The 19,239-nt window shown below is 35.2% G+C and overlaps 2 protein-coding genes across 2 annotated transcripts in view; one reads left to right on the top strand and one right to left on the bottom strand.

Moving 5' to 3' along the window:
- The window catches only part of LOC134845487 (uncharacterized), a 288,095-nt gene that overhangs the window by 126,815 nt on the left and 142,041 nt on the right, over positions 1–19,239 (top strand). The window lies entirely within an intron of this gene.
- LOC134846703 (myosin-11-like) overlaps positions 1–19,239 on the bottom strand; it is a 34,891-nt gene that overhangs the window by 5,964 nt on the left and 9,688 nt on the right. Inside the window, exons 5-13 of the mRNA XM_063864087.1 lie at positions 9,505–9,712; positions 8,692–8,866; positions 5,321–5,424; positions 4,650–4,850; positions 4,170–4,211; positions 4,014–4,084; positions 3,502–3,643; positions 2,812–2,994; positions 2,141–2,284 (exon numbers count right to left, since the gene is read on the bottom strand). Of these exons, the coding sequence (XP_063720157.1) occupies positions 2,141–2,284; positions 2,812–2,994; positions 3,502–3,643; positions 4,014–4,084; positions 4,170–4,211; positions 4,650–4,850; positions 5,321–5,424; positions 8,692–8,866; positions 9,505–9,712 (1,270 nt within the window). The remainder of the gene's footprint in view (positions 1–2,140; positions 2,285–2,811; positions 2,995–3,501; positions 3,644–4,013; positions 4,085–4,169; positions 4,212–4,649; positions 4,851–5,320; positions 5,425–8,691; positions 8,867–9,504; positions 9,713–19,239) is intronic.

Below are 19,239 nucleotides of genomic sequence, written 5' to 3' on the forward strand. Positions count from 1 at the left end.
AACCAGCGTACATTCGAATCAAAATCCATTCCAAGCCACTGAAATGTGTTAAAATCTCAAGCACAAGGTGTTTTTGGAGAATTACCTATGAGATAGTTGAAACCCAATTATTAGGACGTCATTCTGAAATTGTTCAAAGAAATGTAAAAACCTTAATTTGCAAATGGTTGTCAAGTGCAAAGGGGGACAATGCGGAGTTTTTGAGCGTATTTTTGTCAGCGGAATTTATTATGAAAAAGAAGCAGTTCTCTGTACCGGGTTGAGCTCACATTGAAAACTAGCGATAAAAAAGAGGAAAAATAAAATATCGATATTAATTGCCACAATAGCAACTTTTATCGATAGATAATTGCTAAATTGGCTAATTTTCAGAGATGAAATAGCGATAAAAAACTTATCAAAATGAGCAAAAAATAGTGACCTACCGAGGTTCGATTACGCAACCATCAACCTTGTAGACATGCATGCTTACACTGCGCCACTACGCCTTTGATATGATCAAGTTTGAGGGCCTATCAGCTCAAGTTCTCATTTCAAAGCTACTAGAATGAGTAAAATTTCTCAAGTTTGAGCGCTGACCTTCTACGGAATCCTTACTGGAATAGCTCTGAAATTTCGCAGGTTTTCTGTGACCAACAAGAAACAAATCAAAAATCTAGTCTATGTACACATTATTGAAATTTGACTACCAAAAATTGTGTTATTGAAATTTTATTAAACGACACAGTTGGTGTTGCCTTCCGAAATGGCTACCCGCGCAGTTTTAAGGAAAGAATTGTTTAGTTACCTTTTTGAGCTTACAAACAAAAAGATTTATTTCAAATAGGGATTACTGCCCTGTTGCCAAAAATTTTCATAAAGCTTACATGATTATCGCTTTGCGATATTCTTTGTGTATCGAATTCTGAGATCAGTACTTTTAGTCTGTACATGAGAACTGAAGTAGGTGTTGATTGAAGAAACCATCATTGAAAACGTTCTGTAACGGTTGCTGTTCAAGTAGCACAGAATTTTTTGACCACAATAATTTTAAAACAATATTTAAAAAACAGAACTTGTTTGTTTTACAGTCGTGCTGTCATGAGAGTATCTGAACAAAAGCCTAAGAAATAGGCTCCTTCGATGCTAGTACTAAATTAGATATATGTATTTGACTCGAACATTTCCGATGAGTATTTGTGATTACTAATTTTGTGTGGAAAACTAAAAATAATAACATACCCGAAGACAAAGTTTCTAGCCTTTTTCAATGGATGTTAGCAACAGTTAACAATATCTAGGAAGATATAATGTTTTAATCTGCTTGTAAACAACAAAAATTAAAAAACTGATACAACATAAAATAGGCGGACTTTTTCCGCGTTTCGAATTTTTACGATGCTTTTTGTTCCGACTTTCGTAACGAAAGTAACGGAATATTTGTGCTCGGGGTTGATTTTTTTCTCTAGACAAATTTCGACTTTTTATCTAGCCATTTTTGACGGAACTTTTTCTAGATCATTCCAAAGCATTTATGTCCTGAGCTTAAGTTTGAAACAATTTTTCACCTGTAATAATTTTTTGTAAAGTTATGAGGGTTTAAAGATTGCCATTTTGGCCAATTTGGAACAATTAACGTTCGATACATTTCGCACTATTAACGGGTAAGCGGAGATTTCATCAGTCTTAGAAACTGTTCCAAATTGGTTCATGGAAGCTTATATGCTATAATTGATTTGTTAATAGGAGCGAAATCTATCACTTTGTTTTTTATATAGGTTGTGGTGGATGATCATTTTTTATTACAATTAGTTTTTTCTGCTCCATAGACATTAAAAGGTAGTCGGAACATTCAGGGCTTTGCCCTGATACGAGCAGTCTTGTTTATTTTGTTTACATGCGGTTTCGTAACGCAAAATTGACCTAATTTATAAAATGAACCAATCTAAAATCAGAAACTGAATTTGAAGCAATGACTTCGAGATCTTGTCAGAAATTGATTTGTTCCAAGTTTTCATTTGCATTTTAATGTGATTAACTTGAATACAATTTTTTTGATCTTGAAGCCATTTTTTCAGTTTCCAATATTATATCTGCTGGCACCCACCCCCTCTTTTTTACATAAGGGTTGATATGTTTCATCCAGTGAGTGTATACTGACCTCTTTGTCTGCCTGTCGCTCCTTCATCAACTCCTGCACCTGAGTGTCCTTCTGAGTGAGTTGTTTCTTCATCTTCTCCACCACCAGAGAGTTGTCCTCTTTCTCCCTCGTCAATAGAATGCGTACACTGTTCAACTCCAGCTCCTACAAACAAACCCAATTTTTGTTAAATTATTTTGAACTCACCGCTTTTTTTTCACTTTACTGTATTTTTTTGCATTTTATTGTTATCACTCCCACAATTTTTTACTCCCTTTTTCACACTTTTTCACTCCCACAATTTTTTACTACCACTTTTTTTACACTTATTCACTCCCACAATTTTTTCCAATTTTCTGTTTCTGAAAAAAATTGTTATAATGAAGATGTTTATGGAGTTGTTGGAAAATTAGCCCAACTTTTCCTCTTCAGAAAACTAGATCTGCCCTGTGATCAGCGTTTTATGAACTCCTCGTCAACAGTTTCTTTGAACAAGTATCGTTTTAGTGCAATTTTAAATTAATTTTGAGAAATTAATGATATTTTTGTGCTTTTGAACAACATTTAAATAGAAAAAGGACTGGAATAAAAACTAGAAATGATGAACCAATTGAATGTATAAAAAAGCAAGGCCAAGCTCGTTTCTGCCTTAATCCAACTCCTGGTTCTTTCCTTAATAAAATTACACTTACCAGTTTGTGTATTTCTCCGTTCCTCTGTCTGATCTGCTCCTTCATCTGCTGCAACTCCTCCCTCAGAGCCTTGTTCTTCGCCTCCATCTCCCTACTCTGTGACGTCACATCTGAAGAGTAGCCCAGTTTGAGGGAGGACAGCTGGGAGGCCAGCTCCTCGTGCTCTTGCCGAAACCCAGTTATCTGGAAAAGCAGGACAAAAATAACTAACTCTAATTATGATACGTAGTTGAAAATTAGCTGATTAATTTGTACCATTTTGTATCCTTTTGATCAACTGGTCCTATGATTAGATTTTTATTACTCGTAAAGCATTTGAAGCAAGTCAGAATAGGGCAAGTTGTCGAGTGCGGCAAAATATAATGATACATTAATGACCGAATTTGCAAAATGGAAACAGGCACCTTCTAATGATCTCCCGCCCCTTGTTTAAAATGAATGAGCATCTTAATGAATATTTTAGCGCTGCGTATAAAATACTCGGTTCTGATTGTGCTCGGTTCTGTGGTATTCATTAGTAAAGCAGCATTTGTTCAGGGTGAGGATGTTAACTTGAAAACAAGTTAACATCCTCCCCTGAACAAATTATGCTATACTAATGAATAACAGGCTCGTCGGGTTCATGCACCATCTTTCTCTCCATGTTAATTGTTACTGGGTAGGGGGGATAGCTAAACATAAGTGTCCCACCTCCTCGATGAGTGCCTTTTGGGTAGTCTTGAGGGTCTGAATGGTCTTCTCCTTCAGCTCCAGCTGAGTCTGCAGTGCCTTGATCTGATCCTCAGTCTCTCCCACTTTAATCTCAAACTCTTTCTTCAATCTCGACAACTCTCTAAAGTTCGAAAATATTTAAGAGACATACATAATCTCATCTCAAAAGATTGCCAAACAACGTTACCAAATATCTAAATAACTATATTTTTGAGTTGATGAAATGTATTATTTCAGCAATCTCCCAAATTTGTTTTTATCATTCAAGCATGATGAAGTGGCGAATCTCCTGAGCCAACGTCGCTTTTTAATGCATATAATAACTTCAAAGCACTACCCTTTACTTTTTAATTGATTGAACCAACTCTAATCGTTCACTTCAAATTTTTTATTTTTCCTAAAAGTAGAGGTTATGAGCTAGATCTGAAGCGAAATTAAAAACTGACTGCGGCGTAAATCTTAAAACGTTTGACGATTTCTACGTAACTTACGTGTCCAAAGAATCTTTTTCTTTCAAAATCTTCTGTTTTTCTTTTTTCAGGTGCTCAATTTCATCTTTATCCTGAAATGCAAGGACGTGGAACAGATTTTTTCTAACAAGTAGTGATGATGATGAGAGTAACTATGAATGACTGTGTGAAGAATACCTTGCTTTCTTGGTTCTGTAGTTGATCTTTGATGCTGGCAATCTAAACGAGCAAAGTGAAAGCCCTGGTCGAGTACTCATGAGCCCATTAAAAGACTAGTTAACTAAACCTAGCTGTAACTACACATTGAATAAAAGTCTTCAAAATTAGACATTTTGACAAATTGCATTTTTCAAAAGTTGAACCCTTGGTCTAAATACAACATGAAATGCGCATACAACATGAAAACTTTGACAAATTAAATCGGTTAGAATTTAATCGTTCTTGCTGCGAAAAATAAAAAGGATTATTATAGTTTTTTTTAAATGAAGCCGAAAAGTATCAAAAATTTGCATTTGTTCCCAGGCAAAGTTTCCGAATCTTTTTCCGAAATCTTCTGGATTGATTTTGTTAATTTCCATACACCACCATAATTTCTTTTTGTTCATGGTTCTCTGAATAGAATTTTTTTCTTGGCTTGCTTAACATTAGTGGTCTCACTTTGGTCTGCAGTAGTTTCTGTATCTTCTCCGTCTCCTGACTCTTCTCCTGACACAGTGCCTTGGCCTCCCTCAGTCTCTCCTCAAGTCCCTCCACCTCCCCCCTGTTCCTCTCCACATCTGTCTGGAACTGCTCCACCCGCTCCTTCAGACTCTCGTTCTCTGCCCTCAGCGAGCACACTAGCTGCTCACTCTCTGTGTCCTGCAAAAAATTAATTCTCCTCCAGATAAAAAAAATAGCCTATGGCTGCGCAAATAGAACAGATGTATGGAGAAGTGTATGGGAAAATGTATGGGAATTGTAAGACTATCACTTTTGTCATCCCGAGCACTCGTACTCGCTGGAAAATCTATGCTCATTATGAGCAAGCAACCAATGAACATCAAAAACACTCAAAGTCGATTTGCACTATATGTTCTATGTCCAACAAGCTCTGTGTTCATCAGTGAAAGCACAATGTCCGGAAGACCTGAAATGGGTTGCCGGAACTGTCATTACTAACAGAAACCGTCCAGTATGACCAAAGACAATCTAGATTAACTTCTAGATCAGTTTATTAGGACATCGATATGTCTTTTTTGATCGGCCATATAATCTTCATCAATAATTCTGAACAATGAAAAGAAAGCTTTTCTGTTTTATCCAAGATATTAGCATTGAGAGGATCTAACCCGTGAAGAGAGGATGTTCTCCATGGTCTGATGCAGAATTGACACGTCGCTCGAGTGACTCTCAGTCGTCGCCTTCAGTTTCTCCTCTGATGACGTCAGCTGACCTGTTCACACCCCCAAACAACAGCAAAGAGAAGTAAACAAACACAACCGATAACGGGTCAAGGTATAAACTTGTCAACTATAAGAAGTATAACTTTAACTAAAATAACTCATCGAAGGAACCTTCTTCTTTGTCATGTGATCTTTTTCATTTTTGATCAAATCAGGAGTTCTATTTTTGAGAGTTTTGTCTACAATTTGTATTGTTTTGAGAACGTTTGTATTGCCTACGTATGATACCAGCTTATTCATGAAAATAAACAGCAATTTTGTTATGCGTTGGTAGTTTAAATTAGAAAAAGAAAAGAAGTACAGAAGCTGTGAAGTTTTTCAAATTCTTTTCGAGACATTTTTCTAATTAAGTGAGGTGGTTAAATCTAAATAAGAAAGCAATAAACGATAGACGCTTGAAAGATGTTTTTACGTTGAGATTACTTCGGATTAAATTTGCTGTAAATTTTCACTACAATAATTCAAACCAATTGTAGATATCAAATCAATTGGAATCATATTACCTTCTTAACTTAAAAAACATCACAGAGAAAATTTTGCAATCGAGTTCCGGTCGGAGGCGTCTCTCAAAAAACTGTCAGATTCCCAAAAATTTTAAGAAAAACCAACTAATGGCAGAAACTTCAATTATCAAACAGTCTCCAAAGATATATGACATATTTGATTAATCTTATTTTCAATAGAATAGCCTACGATTCACAGTTCATTGTTTTTCCGACTTTCGAAGGAAGTGGCGGAATGTTTTTGCGTTGTGCATTTTGTTCAAACCAATTTCGGCTTTTTAGTTTTTGACAGTTTTTTTATTAGAATATTTGAAAGACAAAAAATTTTTTAGCTGATAATTGGATAAATTACCTGCGATTTTTTATCGGAAAAATTTAAGATTCAAAAATTGGCAAATTGGGACAATTAATGTGGGCTATTTCCCGGTTTTATATTAACGCATAGTATTTATGGAAAATTTAACACAAAGGCGAAGTTGAACTTCGCATACACAAGCAAAAATGTTACTGAAAACGCTACTGGTAAAAACTGAAAGAGTAAAACTTTGAGTCTACAAATTTTTTTAAGTGACGCACGCCAATTATGAGTCTACATAATTGCTAAGTGACACAAGCCAATTATGACGCATTAGCCAGTTATTTGAAAAAAAAATTACCATCTAACATGCCTCAATTTACAGAGTGGAATAATTTTAACTAGTATGAAAAAGTTTATGAAAAATCTGATCTTGATCAGGTTCAAACCCTCTTATTATGTTGCGGGTCTCCTTCCTTATTTCTATGCTACAGATCAATGATACAATGAAGCTGAAGTGCTATATGTAATGTAATAGTCTAAGCTAATATCCTTAGGAATGGCTGTAATTAATAGCAGGTTATTGATCAAAACGAACACTTTCCAAATGAACACTAATATATGCCACTTAGGCTGGAAAAAAAAGAGTTCATACTATCACACAAGCCTTGTTTGTGTAATTTTTCCAACTTGAACTCAAATTAACTTAACGAACAAATTAATTGCTGCTCTAACTAGTTACTAGTTCAAAAATAGTTCAGTGTTATTTGATTATTACATCTGGGAGCATGTTGTAACCAGCACATGAGAATTGTTGATTTATTGTGAAAATAGTTGCATAAATTTCTTAATCTTGTTGCGGGCGGAAGAATCAGGTTTTAACTTGATACGAGCAATCTTGTTGTTTTAGTTTTAGAAAAAATAAGGAAATATCTATGTATGAAGCAGCTTTTTTGTTCAGACTTGAGAGACAAAAACTTCAAAAGAAAACTGAAAGCTTATATTTTTAAAAACAAAATTATAGGCAATTTTAAAAAACTTTCGCAAAATACAAAAAAAATTGGAACAGAAAAGTTTTGCTATGAAACGAGCTGTGATTTCGCTCAATCTTTCGAGGAATTAAAAGAAATGTATGTGCTTGAGGTAGTTTTTTGTTCAAAAAAACTTCGGCGATCGAATAAAATGTTTTTAACGAAATCGTTTAAACTAAAAGAAGATATTGTTTGCATAAAAAACGATAATATAACTGTTATAAAGTTCGATAGTGTTGTGGGACGGTAAAAATCGCCAGTTTTATCATGTTCTTCACTAACTTATAGAACTTTGAGAAGTTATCGAAGCTCAAAGTATTTAAATGTGGCGAATTATACCGCTCTCATAAGTTTTTTATTGTGGTTTTTTGGTAAGCTTATTAGTCATTTTGTTTGACTATCTGACTATCCCACTCAAATTAATAGCGCTTATTTTTGTTGTTTGGCGGTTATTTGGGAAAAACAACAAAATTTATATTTTGTAAAAACTTTTTGCACCAAAGACTATTCACTATCAGTTAAAGATTTAAAAATTTGCTATACTTGCTACCAGCAGCTTTCTTATTCGGAATTTTAAAGACAAGGGTTGAATATTTGTGCTTTGAGTGGTTTTGTTTCTCCAGATTATTTTTTAAGTTTGAACAAGCCGTTTTCGGCAGAATATTTTTCACCATCTGAAATGTCCAAGTTTCAAAACTAAAAAGAAATATCACCCGCAACTATTTGTTCTACAGTTATGGAGGATTGAATTTGGGACTACATTGATTATAAAAATCATATTAAGATACAGGGGCGGATTTAGGGGGGGGGGTGGCCGCACCCCCTCCCCCTTCCTCAGGGGTTCGACCCCCTGCCGACCCAAAGGGTCACCCCTTTGATACTTTTTCAGAAATCCATTTTTGGCCGACCGACCCTAAATTTTTTCTAAAGGCGCCTTGGGCGCCAATATATACTAATTTTGAGGGGGAGCGCGCGCCAAAAAAAACAAGATTTTTTGTCAAAATTTTTCAAAAAGTGCCCAAAAACGGCTTTTTGGCTGTTTTTTCAAAAATTTGCCGGCGGCGCAGAAAATTTTGCCAAAATAGGGGCAAAACAAAGCTTTGGGAGAGCTCGAAAAATCAATTTGGTCGACCTAAAAAAAGTCGAGAAAATCCTGGATCCGCCCCTGTTAAGATAATAAACGCAGGATAAGTTTAGAACATTGTACTTAACACAGCGTGTGGGAGATAATATGAAAAAACATGAGAAAAGAATTCGCTTATTTAAAAAAAATGAACCCAAACCTTTTTATCGACATTAAATAGTAGCCAGAATATTCAAGGCTTTGCCTTAATACGATACAAGCAGTTCTTTTTAAGTTAATGATCAAGCTCAAATTCTAATTTTCCTCCCACGGAATTTATTCCAGAGAAATCATGAAAGTGTCACCTCTTGTTCGCTGTAAGTCCTCTTCTTTGAGTTCTAGGGATAATCTCAGTTGTTCGCAGTTGTTTTTCAGGGATCTACATTCCAAGTTCAGTCTGTCTGTCTCTTCGTCTAAGTCTTTGATCGTCTTCCGCAACTCCACTGATTCTTTGTCCTTGGAGTGCTGAAGGTTTAAAAGCTAAAATGCAGGTTTTTATTAAATATACACTAAATTTTATTGTGAAATCGGCCCAAAACTTACATTTAATTGATTTTTAACTTTCATCTGATTTTATTGGTCAAGTTTGATATTAATTGGACCAAATTAAAAAAATGAACCAAGTGCTAAATTATAAAAAAAGTGATTAAAAAAATATATATTGGTGATTGGTCTCAAAAAGCATTTCAATATGAGCGATTGTTTTGAAATGCGAAAAAAACTGATTTTGAAGACATCATACAAAAAAACTTTGAATCTTGACAAAAAAAACTACCAACGATCGGCTGCGTACGTTTTTGCCCACTTTGTTTGCAATCCGGGATCAAAAGCAGATCTAGGATTTTCTCGAAGGGGTGGATTTTCGAAACAATTTCCTAATCTTTGACGACCTTTTTTAGGTGGAATTAATTGAATTTCCGAGTGCTCCCAGAACACTATAGAGACCCTATTTTGACAAAATGGATGGCATGAAATAACACCAAAATACCAAAGGGGGGACCGGTCGTCGAATCCCGGAGGGGAGCGCAAAGCGTTCGCACCTTCTCACCAGCCTTCCTTAAATCCGCCCCCTGTTTTCAATGTATGGTTTTGCGAGGATGGGTTTAGAAGAAGTCAACCTGGTTCTGTAGGTTCTTGTTCTCCTTCCTCAACCCCTTCCTCTCTTTGGAGTGTGTGCTCTCACTGCTACTCCTGTCTGTTCTCAGTATCTCCACCTCTGTCTCCTTCTCCAACTTGTACTGCTTGAACTCCTCTCTCAATCTCTTCTGTTGGGAGACTGTCTCCTCCAGTTTCTTCCGACACAGATCCGAGTCATTTTTCTCACTCCTGAAACAAAAAAGGAAACTTAACAGTTAATTTCGATCATAAATTAGGACACTCAATTAATGGAAAAAAAAATAATAAAACCGCCGGTTACTTACAAGTGCCTGTAACTTGCCAGGTTAAGCCACAAACAAATGACCCATCCATGCTTTGTATCTTTTAAATTGTAAATAGCACCATAAACAAAAGAAAATAAACTGCTAAAACAAGTTGTTTTTCTAAGTTTCCATTAAGATTGATAGTTTTTTGCGACTTAAGTCGTTTTTTTTCTAAGTTTCCATTAAGTTGTTAGTTTTTTCTAAGTTGTTTTTCTAAGTTTCCATTAAGATTGATAGTTTTTTGCGACTTAAGTCAGATCTAGAGCATGCTCATGCTCCAGCTTGCTAACCGGCATTTCACCTCCCTTATAATAATAATAATGAAAACAACTTTCAAAATCCTCTGTAATTAAAGAACCCTAGTAATCAAGCAAAAATTAGTTGAAGTCAAAATATCCTGCTCAAGCTCCTTGTTCTCTATTATATAAAGCCTCTAAACACCATGCACAATATTATATATTTTTGTTTCTTACTTGTATTTAGTATTTGTTACCTATGAAAATAACTAGGGGGCGGATTTTCAAAAACAATTCAAAAATTTTGACGACCTTTATTTAGGTTGACAAAATAGATTTTCCGAGCTCTTCTAAAGCATTAAAAAGACGCTAATTTGGCCAAATTTTCTGCGCCGCAAGCAAATTTTTGAAAAAACAGGTCAAAAAAGCCGTATTTGGGCACTTTTTAGAAAATTTTGACAGAAAAATTGCTTTTTTGGCGCGCGCTCCCCCTCAAAGTTGGTATATTTTGGCGCCAAAGGCGCCTTTAGAAAAATTTTAGAGTCGGTCGGCCAAAAGTGGATTTCTTAAAAAATACCAAAAGGAGGACCCTTTGGGTCGGCAGGGGTTCGAATCCTGTGAGGAGGGAGACGTCCACCCTTTAAATCCGCCCCTGACTAGCACGCTTGCCACGCTTGCCATGTTTTGTAACGTAAATCAAACCCATGAATCTAAGACACTTTCTATCTTCGACATTTCATTTTACAGTTTTTTCGTTAGATTTTGAAGTTGCCATTATATTTGCTTAGCTCCTTATTAATATTCAACTACTTCCTGGATCTTCTCGTAAAATGTAAGCTCAAAAGTTATGCTAACTGTTCCAATCATAATAACTGTACCAAATTGAAACACTTTTTACAAAACATACTCAAAAACTCACTGTTGATATTTCGTTATTACTTCCGCTAGGGTTTGTTTGTATAATAAAAAACCAATTTAGCATATAACAGCATTTAATTGTTTATCATAAACGTTGTTGTCCTTAACATAGGAGTTGTAATAATTATTCAAAAATTTCCTTTTCAAAATTTTTGGGGACGAAAAATCCAATCAATGAAAAAACTGCTGGGCGTACGATGATCTTTTGCTTGTATTACCTTAATGTCTTAAATCGGACTGACATGCCGTCTAGGCTTGAAATTCTATTGCAAAAACTGAACTGATAATCGATTATCAATTAAATTGCTATAGCAGAAGGTTTTCTTTGCTAGAACGATTTCTAGGCCAACGATTTTTTGCTTGTTATTTCTTAAAAATGACTGTTACTATATCAGTTATCACATATGTTTATTCAATAAAAAAGGCCAAACTGAGAATCATCAAAGATTTTGTTATTGTTCACGAAGCCTGGATTATGTTTAAAATTATCTTTCGAAAACCTTTTCCTTACGCGTCAATAAGTTGATCAATGAAGTTTCTAGTTTTTTGACATCGAATAAGATGAGTTGCACTAACTTTTGGATAAGAATAATTTGATAATTTAAACTCATTTCTCTGGAGCAAGCCATTAAAAAAATAAATTAGAGACGTCTATGTCTCAATAACTCTCAATGAAATTATTATTTTTATAAAATCAAAAAAATTGCAGGCTCAACAATTTGTTTGAAACATTTTTAGGAATAATTAAGAATTCAATGCTACTTCTCTTACTAACATGAAGGCTTAGCTAAATCATGCGTGTCGACTTTTCTGCGGAACAAAAACAATTCTGCGAAAAAATGCATCATTTTTGTCAAAAGTGAGTAAATTTTCTCAAAAATTAGATAATTTGACTAGAATAGTTTTTCAGTTCATTTTGTGTCAAATTTTTTTCTGTAGATACCTGAGCTTTTCGTGCGTCAAACTTTTATGCGAAATCAGCAATTGCGCAAGAAAAATCAATTTTATTTTTTTAAATGATTTTTCTAACAAATACTTTATGTTATCTTAAACTTATTTAACTATGCGGAATTTGGCAATTTCAAATCGGAGGCTTGTTATGCGGTAACTATGCGGATTATGCGCCGCAGATCTAAGCCAAGCCCGGTGTGTATCATCACTTGATCAATTGAACTTCTTGTGACACGTTTCTTTTTTGATCAATGATCAGTGGCCAAGGAAATTAGACGATTAGCAAATTAGACGGATGCTACAAAAACAATATCAGACAGATTTTTTTTTTACAGATTTGGCATTAGACGTCATTGCTATGAAAAGGAAAGGGCCAAAAAGTTTTCTTAAATTCAAGTTTCACAAATACAAAAAGAACAAAATGACAATACCTATCAAAACAATTAATTAAATGAACATAAGATGTCAAACCCGAATATTACAGGAGAGTTTTGAATTAAATAATATATACATAATTGACATGTTAATTTTTGGCCACCGAAATTTAACTGTTGTCTGCAACACAATTTTATTTTTCGCACGCAATTTGTCTTCAAACCATTTTAATCTCTCTTACTTTCGTCTATTTTCTCACAATTGTAGCTTTGCAAAAACGTCTATTTTCCTTCTAAGTGCGTCCGTCTAACTTGCTTATCGTCTAATTTCTCAAACGCCCCTCTTATCAAGAAAAATTTTGTACTTTTATTACACTAGTAAGAAAGTAGAATGATCGCCTATAGGGTAACAAGGAGTTAACACTCAAATTGAGTCAACCATTCGGACAGTTTTCCTGTTTTTATTAGTTTGCTACTGCGAAGGGTTAGAAATCGAAATCTTCAATACGTTTTTGCAGTATTGAAATTTTATTATGATTCAATTCATAAAGGAGACTCCCTACAGCTTACTGAACAACATTCCACCTCGAAAGGTAATTGTCGTTTTTTTTAGAAAATGTATGTTGTGTATTTGAATTTCTCTGCATCCCTCTTTGAAACCTCTATTTCAAATTTCGAATTCATCTGTATCCATCTTTGAAACCCCCGTTTTTGTTTACACGGGTCTCGTATTGCTGAAGCTAACTCTACTTTAAACAATTAAAAGAATAAAAGAATAAAAGAATAAAAGTGAATTAGTCTGAAGTTGAAACATTAAAAGGTGAAGAGAGCGTTCTCTCCGCCGGAGAGAATAAAATAGTGAAGGTCATAAATATATGACCTGTTAAAAGGTTGAGTGATAATTTTGGTAATACTAAATAAGATGAAATCGCATCATTCCTCTAAGCAGGAAAAATTTAAATTGAACAAATTAACTGATTATCTAACTAACTGCATCCTTTCTCCCCCCTTTTGGGGAACAAAATTAAATTTAAAGCATCGATAGTGTAATTGAAATAAGCTGGCGATAACTGATAAAATTTTGGGTAGTAACGATTAAGGGTATTACAAATTCGCTGGTTTAAAACGTATGATATCCAATATCTCTCGGATATTGTAAGTTAAAATCATACTTAAGAAAATTGCTGACTCAAGGTAGTGTATGACTATGGTATGGCACTACAACTAAATTTAACTATTAGTCGGCGATAAAGATTACGAATTAACTGATCCGAAGGAATATGTGCTATAATGGCTCGAGAGAAAAAAAATTAACACTGATAAGCAAGGTGATTACAGTACGCTATCATTAACAGTTTATATAGCAGTTTATAAAGTTTTCAAATTCAGCGTTAAAGATTTCGCTGTAAAATTCCGTGTGGTCGTCGAAATTGTCCAGCGCCATTCTTAAAGATTTGTCACTTGATGATGAAGAAATTTGGTCTGGTGAAGAAGGGTCTGACTCAATCGTCACTATTTTCAAAGGAGTCTCTCTGTTGTTAGTGTCTCGTTTTCCGTTGTCGTAGTTGTCCAGTATAATCGGATTTGATGCCGAACCAGAGGTCACTTCTTGAGGTAAATCTACAACATCTATGAAGTATCTCTTACCATAGAACTTTGGCGGACCTACATTTCTACTAGACCGACGAATAATAGGTGGATCGTTACCAGGTTTAGTTGGGGGTCTGCCGTTGGAGTGGCCTCATCGATTGAATCCAATATCTCGTATACTGGGAAGTCCATAGTAGCTTTCTCCTCCATTGGTGAGGTCGAATTGTTCTTAGTATCTAGTAATTGGGCAGTCGCAGAAGACTCCGCCGGAGTGGTTGAAATTGGACACTGGGAAGTAGTATTCGTCTCTGCTGGGACAATACTGATTAGGCACTTCGTTGATGTTTCGTCATCAGAGATAAGGTTGTCTTCTCTAATCCCAACCTTAATATTATTATTAGTTTCGTGAGGGTTAAGAGTGTTCTCGTCCCGATTTAAGTTTTTGAACGAGTCAGAAATAAATCGTTCCCTAGCTACGTCTCTACACGGAAAACCTCCAGCTATCCATTCGCAATCACTAGTATCAGAAATATCCGAGGGAATTATCATAGATTTGTTCGAGGCAAGGTAACATGGATGAGTTGTCCTCTTCTTTGATTGGAGAGGTTGTCTTCGAGTAGATTTTGATGAGGGCCTCGACACTCGTGTCCTTGTATTATTGTCCGATGATCCTGATTCTAATTGGTGTCTGGTCCTGGGTTGTAGTATTCGGGGTTTGTTCTGTCTCCTTGGTTTCTCGAGTTTCTGACCTACTTCAACATTATGGTTAGGGAAATAAGGAAATGAACTGTTGCCTTTAAAAGATCTAATTTTCGAAGAGTTTGATTTAGGAATGGCAATATCTGATTTTCGGATTATTTTTCCGTCGGATAGTTCTGCGGTCGAACTAGAGGATTTTATAATCTTTTTGTTTAACTCCTTATAATACGGGTTTTCGTTAATGATCCCATTCGTTTTCCGTAGGATTTTACCTTTAAACGGATTTTGAAGCGGTAATCTAGAGGTGGGGGGTTTCGTGGTGGAAGCGTAGTCTGTATCATATCCCTTCTATGTTGAAGTCAGGTTTTTCTTGGGGATCAGTGTATCCTTGTATCCATTTTCCACTCTGTCATCCGCGTTCCATTCTTTCGCTCTTTTTTTAGAGAGTATTGATTTTCCTTTTTCTAAAATACCAATGGATGGTTTACCGAAAGCCAGTTGTTTCCAAACTGTATTTGATTTTCTATTAAAATGTATTTCGAAGGGTGAGGATTTGATTTATGATTGGTATGAAGATCGGATTTTCCAGATAATTTTTGAGACAACAATTTGCAATGTACATTTTTGGGCTTCTTGAGCCATCGCCAAAAGTTCAATTTTTACAGTATGTACAAGTTTCTCGGCTAATCCGTTGGAGAGATGATCTCCTACTGTACAAAATATTATTTTTTTATATTGTTTGAGTCACAAAATAATTTAAAATCTAGGCTTGTAAAGCAAGATGCGTGGTCTACTCTAATTGAGTAAGGTATACCGTGTAGAAATATGTAATCTTGAAGAAACTCAATAACTGTTTTTGATGATGTTGATGAAGTAAATTTTGCCGAAGAAAATTTTGAAAATCGATCAATGCAAATTAAAATATATTTATTTAACCCCAAGTGTGAATGTAAAAGTCCTGCGAAATCTAGATTGAGTTCTTTATTTGGTTCCAGTAAAGGGAGAATTTCAATAATTTGCAAATTAGTAATTATGCTTTTCAAAGTCTTACCCGTCTTTGTACATTCTGAGCAGTTAATGCCGTGGAAATAGATTTGTCTTTTAATATGGGGCCACCAGATGTATTGGGCTAAATACTTCTTTCCAAATTGACCGGGATGTGTTTCGTGGAGAGTTTTTATCATTGAGTTTCTCAGGGTAAAAGATATAACTAATTTACCGTCCATGTGAAGCAACCCATCGGATTCGTGTAAATCTCTTGTGAAATGTTTGAAGTAAGGAGAATTCGCATTATTCGTCTCATCCTTGTTTTGGAGTGCCTATACAATAGGCCTCAACATAGGGTCAGTTACGAGAGCTACGAGCTTGGCGTTAAAAAGAGTATTTAAATCCAAGGGACGTTCAGGCAACTTCAAGTTTTCTTGGTATTTTTTACAAGGTTCTCATAATCCGATAAGAGGGGAAAGTCTAAGGATATTTCAATACCGGAAATTGAGAGATTAATTACAATTTTTTTATTATCCATATTAACAGTATCTACAATTTTTCTATCTACAGTTGAATTAATTAAACTACAATTAAGAAATAAGAAATTAAAAAATGCGGGATTAGAAGAAGAAATAACTAAACATTTAGTGTTCGAATAACCCAAAGGAATACATTTCGAAGTGCAAAATTTAGTTTTTTGTGATTAGATGGACAAATTGGAAAAGTCGAGTTAATCAGTTTTAATACTGAACTATAAGGTAATTACGTAATTTTGCGTAACCGGAAATTTCCACTTTTGAACCAATAGCAGAGCATGTCTTTCTTTGTTTCTCCGATCTGTTAATTCTATTTATATTCGCAACTACGAATTCTTCATCGTAATGTGATATGGGTAAAGTTTTTTTCAGATGGAATTCTTTAAATTAAATTGGTGAAACCCATATCTTTTCCTGCGAGGTGTTTAATTGTAAAAATGAACGGTAGTAGTCTATCAACCCATCTTGTTAGTCTGCTATGATAAGTTTTATTTCCGTGGTTGGTTGACAGGGCGGAAAGTAGTGCTTTATGCTCTGTAATTACTTCGAAGTCTGATCCATGAAGATAATTTTTATAATGTTCGACGGCCCAGACAACTCCCAACAGCACTAGTTCATTTGTAGAGTATTTCGACTCGTGAGGGTGAAAAAACCGTGAAGCAAAAAAGATCTCTTTTCAATCATTCCCGTGGAGTTGTTCAAGGGAGGGCCCAATCCGTTGAGTGAAGTATCGGTTTTTACTTTAGTTTTGCGTTTTACGTCGAATCGCTATTTTCAGTGAGATCGACGATCTATTGTTTGATTTTCTCAAAGGCTTATGTATGGTCAGTATTCCAATAAAAGATAGATTTCTCATTTAGCAATGGTCGAAGTGGACTTTTTAAGGATGCTAAATTGGGTAAAAATTTGATGTACTGGTTAAAAGATCCGAAAAAAGATCTCATTTATTTCAGATTTTTTTGAGATGGGTAAATCCTTTATTGCTTGTCGAATAAATAGGAAATTCCGGTATTTGAGATTTTTATCCCAATTATTCGATTTTTTTTAAAAACTTACATTTTGACCATTTAACTGTGAAGTTGTATTCAATTAACGTAGATAAAATTTTGAACACAGTATTTTTGTGGTCTAAGAAACTTCCTTTAAATGCAATTAAAATGTCGTCTAAATAACAATTTGCAAAAATAGATCGAGCCTAGAGTTGAGTCCATGACTCTTTGAAATTTGTTAGGCATATCACCTAAGCCGTAAAAGCCAGTTAAAAATTGGTATGTACCAGTAATGTCGCCGCCCACTATACTAAAATTACATTGGCTGCTAGTAAACTTGTCTAAGGCAAGTTGGCTGTATGCATTTTTCAAGCCTAAATTTGAAAACCAAACTTCTCCGACGGAATCATTTGCTATTTGTGCCGCTACATTGTCTTCCATATCATGGATATTCGGCATCTGATATTTTTTTTTGTATATCTGTTTGTTAATAAATTTAGAATCCAGGGCCAACTTTATCGATTTGTCTTTTTTACAAGTTATAACGATTGGGCTGATAAAGCAATCTTCGTTGCAATTTTCCACCTTCTTAATGTGCCCTTGGTTTTTTAATCTGTTAAGTTCAGTTTTAACTGAATGAAGTAAATGGAGGGGGACTCGTCTTCCTTGTAATTGGATGGGTTTTAATGGTTAGTGAAAATGAGTAATTTTCATCAGATTTTTTATTTTCCCAATCCGAAGGAATAAGTTTTTAAACGTTTTGGAGATGTTTATGATTTAATTTTCTGTATCTGCTGTTGAAATAAAATTTATGGACTTCCACGTCTGGTTTGTCTGGAAATGTGGAAAGTACTTCTGTGATATTTCTATCCCCACTTTGGGCAAGTTGTCATGTCCGAGAATATTCCTCTCATGTCCTTCTATCAAAAAGAGATGGCAGTCATCATGTGACCATTCGTTTGAAAAGATAGGAAGTATCACTTTCCCGGAAATGTTTATAGCGTTGTCTGTGAACCAGCAGAATAAGTCTTTGGTTGCCTTAATCACCGGATAGATTTTTAAATAAGGATCTCGAAGTTTCATTTCGTGCAAAACTTTCTTCTTAAGGAAGCTAAACGGGCTAGCGGAGTCCACTTGTATGTTTAAGATTTCTCGATTTTCTTTCCCGAGGCCAATATTCAGTAGTTTCTTTAGTTCCTTTCCGTCGTCGTCGAAAATTGTAGTTACATTTAATGCAGAATAATCATCATTATCGCTTTGTCCCGATTCCAGTCATGCGTTAATCACGCCCCAACATTCTCTATTTACATGGTACATATTTATATCCGGATGATCAGACGGATTAAAATCTGTATTATCAACAATTTGGGTTTTTACAATGTTTGAATTTTTGCGGGGAGATTTACAAAGTATTTACAGGATGTACAAGTAGCATTCTTCGCAGGGCAAACAGCTAAGTGTCATTTTGAAAAGGTTCCGCCTCATTTCATACAGGTGTTGCATCGTTCGATATTCAATGTTGGTTCTCTTATTGCATTAAAATGATTATGAGATTTGTGTACAGGTGGTCCGTTGGATTTAAAATTGTTTGTAAGTTTTAAATGGTTCAAGATTCTTTTTCCATCAATGAGTGCCACATTTAGTGCTTCTCGCGGAGGTAGTGTTTCAGTCAAAATTTTTCGTTGAATGTCGTAATTTCTCATGTTGTTTATGAAGATGTCCCTGATCCATTCCTCTTCTCCTGCGGTTATGTCACACTTTTTAGCCATTTCTGCTAAGGATCCCCAAAATTGTTCAAGTGACTCTCTGTCTCGTTGTTTTCTATTTAACAATTTGTGACTTTCAAAGGTGACGTTTGTCTTCCTGACGAAAGCAATTGCTGAGTATTCCCAAAACTCTTTGAATGAAAGTTGTAGAATTTTTACCTTTGTGAACTTTTGACCGAAAACTTTTTTTTCCCTCGTTTCCTAGGGCTATGTACAGGATCGATCGTAATTTTTTGTCGGCTTCATCTAACGCGTTCCGTTAAATTTCTTGGTTTCTGATTTAATAGATGCCGTTTCCTCCTCGTCATGTCGTCTTTGTTCTTGAATGGTCCTGTCTATTCTCGATTTTCCTAGGCTTTCCGATTCTTTTTCCGTCGGATTTTCCA

The sequence above is a fragment of the Symsagittifera roscoffensis genome, chromosome 5, assembly GCF_963678635.1.
Source record: "Symsagittifera roscoffensis chromosome 5, txSymRosc1.1, whole genome shotgun sequence".
In the NCBI taxonomy this organism is placed as follows: domain Eukaryota; kingdom Metazoa; phylum Xenacoelomorpha; order Acoela; family Convolutidae; genus Symsagittifera; species Symsagittifera roscoffensis.